Source organism: Otolemur garnettii, unplaced genomic scaffold, assembly GCF_000181295.1.
Source record: "Otolemur garnettii isolate 467f Iridium unplaced genomic scaffold, OtoGar3 scaffold00116, whole genome shotgun sequence".
Classification (NCBI taxonomy): domain Eukaryota; kingdom Metazoa; phylum Chordata; class Mammalia; order Primates; family Galagidae; genus Otolemur; species Otolemur garnettii.
In genome coordinates this window covers 1,666,589-1,668,640 of record NW_003852511.1, presented here as the reverse complement: position 1 = coordinate 1,668,640, position 2,052 = coordinate 1,666,589, and the positions used below count along the sequence as shown (strand labels likewise).

The 2,052-nt window shown below is 43.8% G+C and overlaps 2 protein-coding genes across 5 annotated transcripts in view; one reads left to right on the top strand and one right to left on the bottom strand.

Annotated features, from left to right (window-relative positions):
- Nucleotides 1-283, bottom strand: part of LOC111727654 (SOSS complex subunit C-like) — a 984-nt gene extending 701 nt beyond the window's left edge. The window contains exons 1-2 of one of the 2 annotated variants that reach the window (XM_023517657.1): nt 255-283; nt 43-149 (exon numbers count right to left, since the gene is read on the bottom strand). In XM_023517657.1, coding sequence (XP_023373425.1) covers nt 43-149; nt 255-279 — 132 coding nt within the window. In that variant the 5' untranslated portion in view covers nt 280-283. Of the gene's footprint in view, nt 1-11; nt 150-254 lie in introns of both variants that reach the window. The other variant, XM_023517658.1, reaches the window with a different exon arrangement.
- SIPA1L2 (signal induced proliferation associated 1 like 2) overlaps nt 1-2,052 on the top strand; it is a 234,625-nt gene that overhangs the window by 120,218 nt on the left and 112,355 nt on the right. The gene's annotated exons all lie outside the window — the stretch shown is intronic.

Sequence of the window (2,052 nt, the reverse complement as noted above, 5' to 3'; positions counted from 1 at the left end):
CTGGGGAGTGCCATGCTCACTATAGGGTGATCTGGGGATTGCCATGCTCGCTCCAGGATGATTTGGTGAAGACTGGTTCTGCATAAGTGATTTTCTTTTCGCTTTGTCCAGTTCTGCCAAGATTGCAACTCTGTTTTTGTTTTGAAAACATTTGTTGGACACCACGTGACATGGTTTAAGTAGTTTACAGTTTTAACAGTATACTGTATTCCTTTCAATGATATATTTATAAAGTTGGGTTTTTGACAATTGCTCTTGTCCTGAAGGATTTACTGCCATCTTCCTATTCTGTTTCAATTACATCCGATGCAACCAATCAGCACTTAACAATCATTTGGGAGCAGAGGGCGCTGGGGACTGCAGGGCCTCCACGAGGCGGCTGGCGAGGGGGGTGCGACAACTCAGGGACAGGAGAAAGGAGAACAGCGTGGCACTATAGGCTTCCCGCCCCCTCTCGGAATGCCGTTCTTATGTATGGGATAGATTTGTTGTCTCATCTTTACGTTTTTTGTTTTTTTTTTTTTTTTGGAGACAGAGTCTCACTATGTCACCCTGGGTAGAGTGCTGTGGTGTCACAGCTCACAGCAACCACCTCAAACTCTTGGGCTTAAACAATTCTCTTGCCTCAGCCTCCCATGTAGCTGGACTACAGGTGCCTGTTATCTTTACGTTTTGTTCATTTACCTGTATTAGTTGACTTTTATAACTTCAACTTTTACATGGGTTTTGACACCCTCAAGTTGCTTTCTGAGAGATCACTGGAGTCACACTGCCCAGGTTTGCATCCTAACTCTGTTCTACCCGATTGTTACTTTAAGCCGAGTCACTGAACCTTCAGCTTCAGTTTTAGCTGTAAAATGAGGATAACGTGTGGTTTTTCTTCCTCGTACATAGGAAAGGTGAAATGAGTTAATTTATATAAGAAATGTTTAATATTATATTTATTGAAGAGACCTTAGATTTTTTTCAGCTCAGCTAATACTTTGGTTAAATTTAGGTCAAAGGAATGTCGATGGAAAAGTAGCCAAACTATGTAAAATAATTTAAAGGGCTTTATTCTGAGCCAGATCTGAGGACCATGGCTCAAGAGCCATGCCCCAAAAGCCTTGAGCAAGTAGACTTCCTGTGGGAGGTGACAGTTATATTTTATACATTTCAGGGAGGCAGGAATTACATATTAAGTCATCAGTAATATGTGGAAGATGTACATTGGTTTGGCCCAGCAAGGAGGGACATCTCAAAGGGATGGCAGTATCTTATAGGTTACAGGTGGATTTAAAGAACCTTTGATGTGTACTTTCTTAAGGAAATGAAGCTTTGTCTAAAGCAGCTGTTCTCAACCTGGGGGTCGCGACCCCTTTGTAGCAATGAAAATACATCAGGGCATTAGGAAGGTTGAGAGCCACTGGCCTAAAGGCTTGGGGTCTTTTAACTTAAGATAAGGAAGTGTGTTAATGAGAGACAAGCCACTGGACGTGTACCCAGACTGAAGTTCCAGTTAGTGACACGTAAGCTGCATGTGTGGCTTAGGCTTTGCCTCACACAGCCTTAGGCTGCTAATGAGTAACAGAGACATTGTGAAGGGAAGGAGGGCGTGGTGGGGCACCGCTGACCTCCCTTCTCAGGCCCGGCAACGGCGTGGCGGGGCACCGCTGACCTCCCTTCTCAGGCCCGGCAACGGCGTGGCGGGGCACCGCTGACCTCCCTTCTCAGGCCCAGCAACTCAGCGGTAGGGTATTCATGTGGTTCCCCTGTTGGGGGAGGAGCTTAAGATTTTATTTTAGTTCATAGGAACGAACATCTGTGTAGCAAAAATCCATCTTTCTTCTGATTATGGTAAATTCAGTAATTTAACCCACGAAATGTTAATAAGGTGTCTGCGGTTTCTGGAGGTTGTTGAATGACTCCTAATGTTCTGCTTAAGTAGGTAGATACTATTCATTTATGTATTTATGGTTCCCTTTTCACTTTATAGCTCCTAGGGTATTAGAGAACAGGAAAGGTAATTTAAAATATAGGCACAAAATTGTGTAGAGGGAAAAGTGAAGGAAG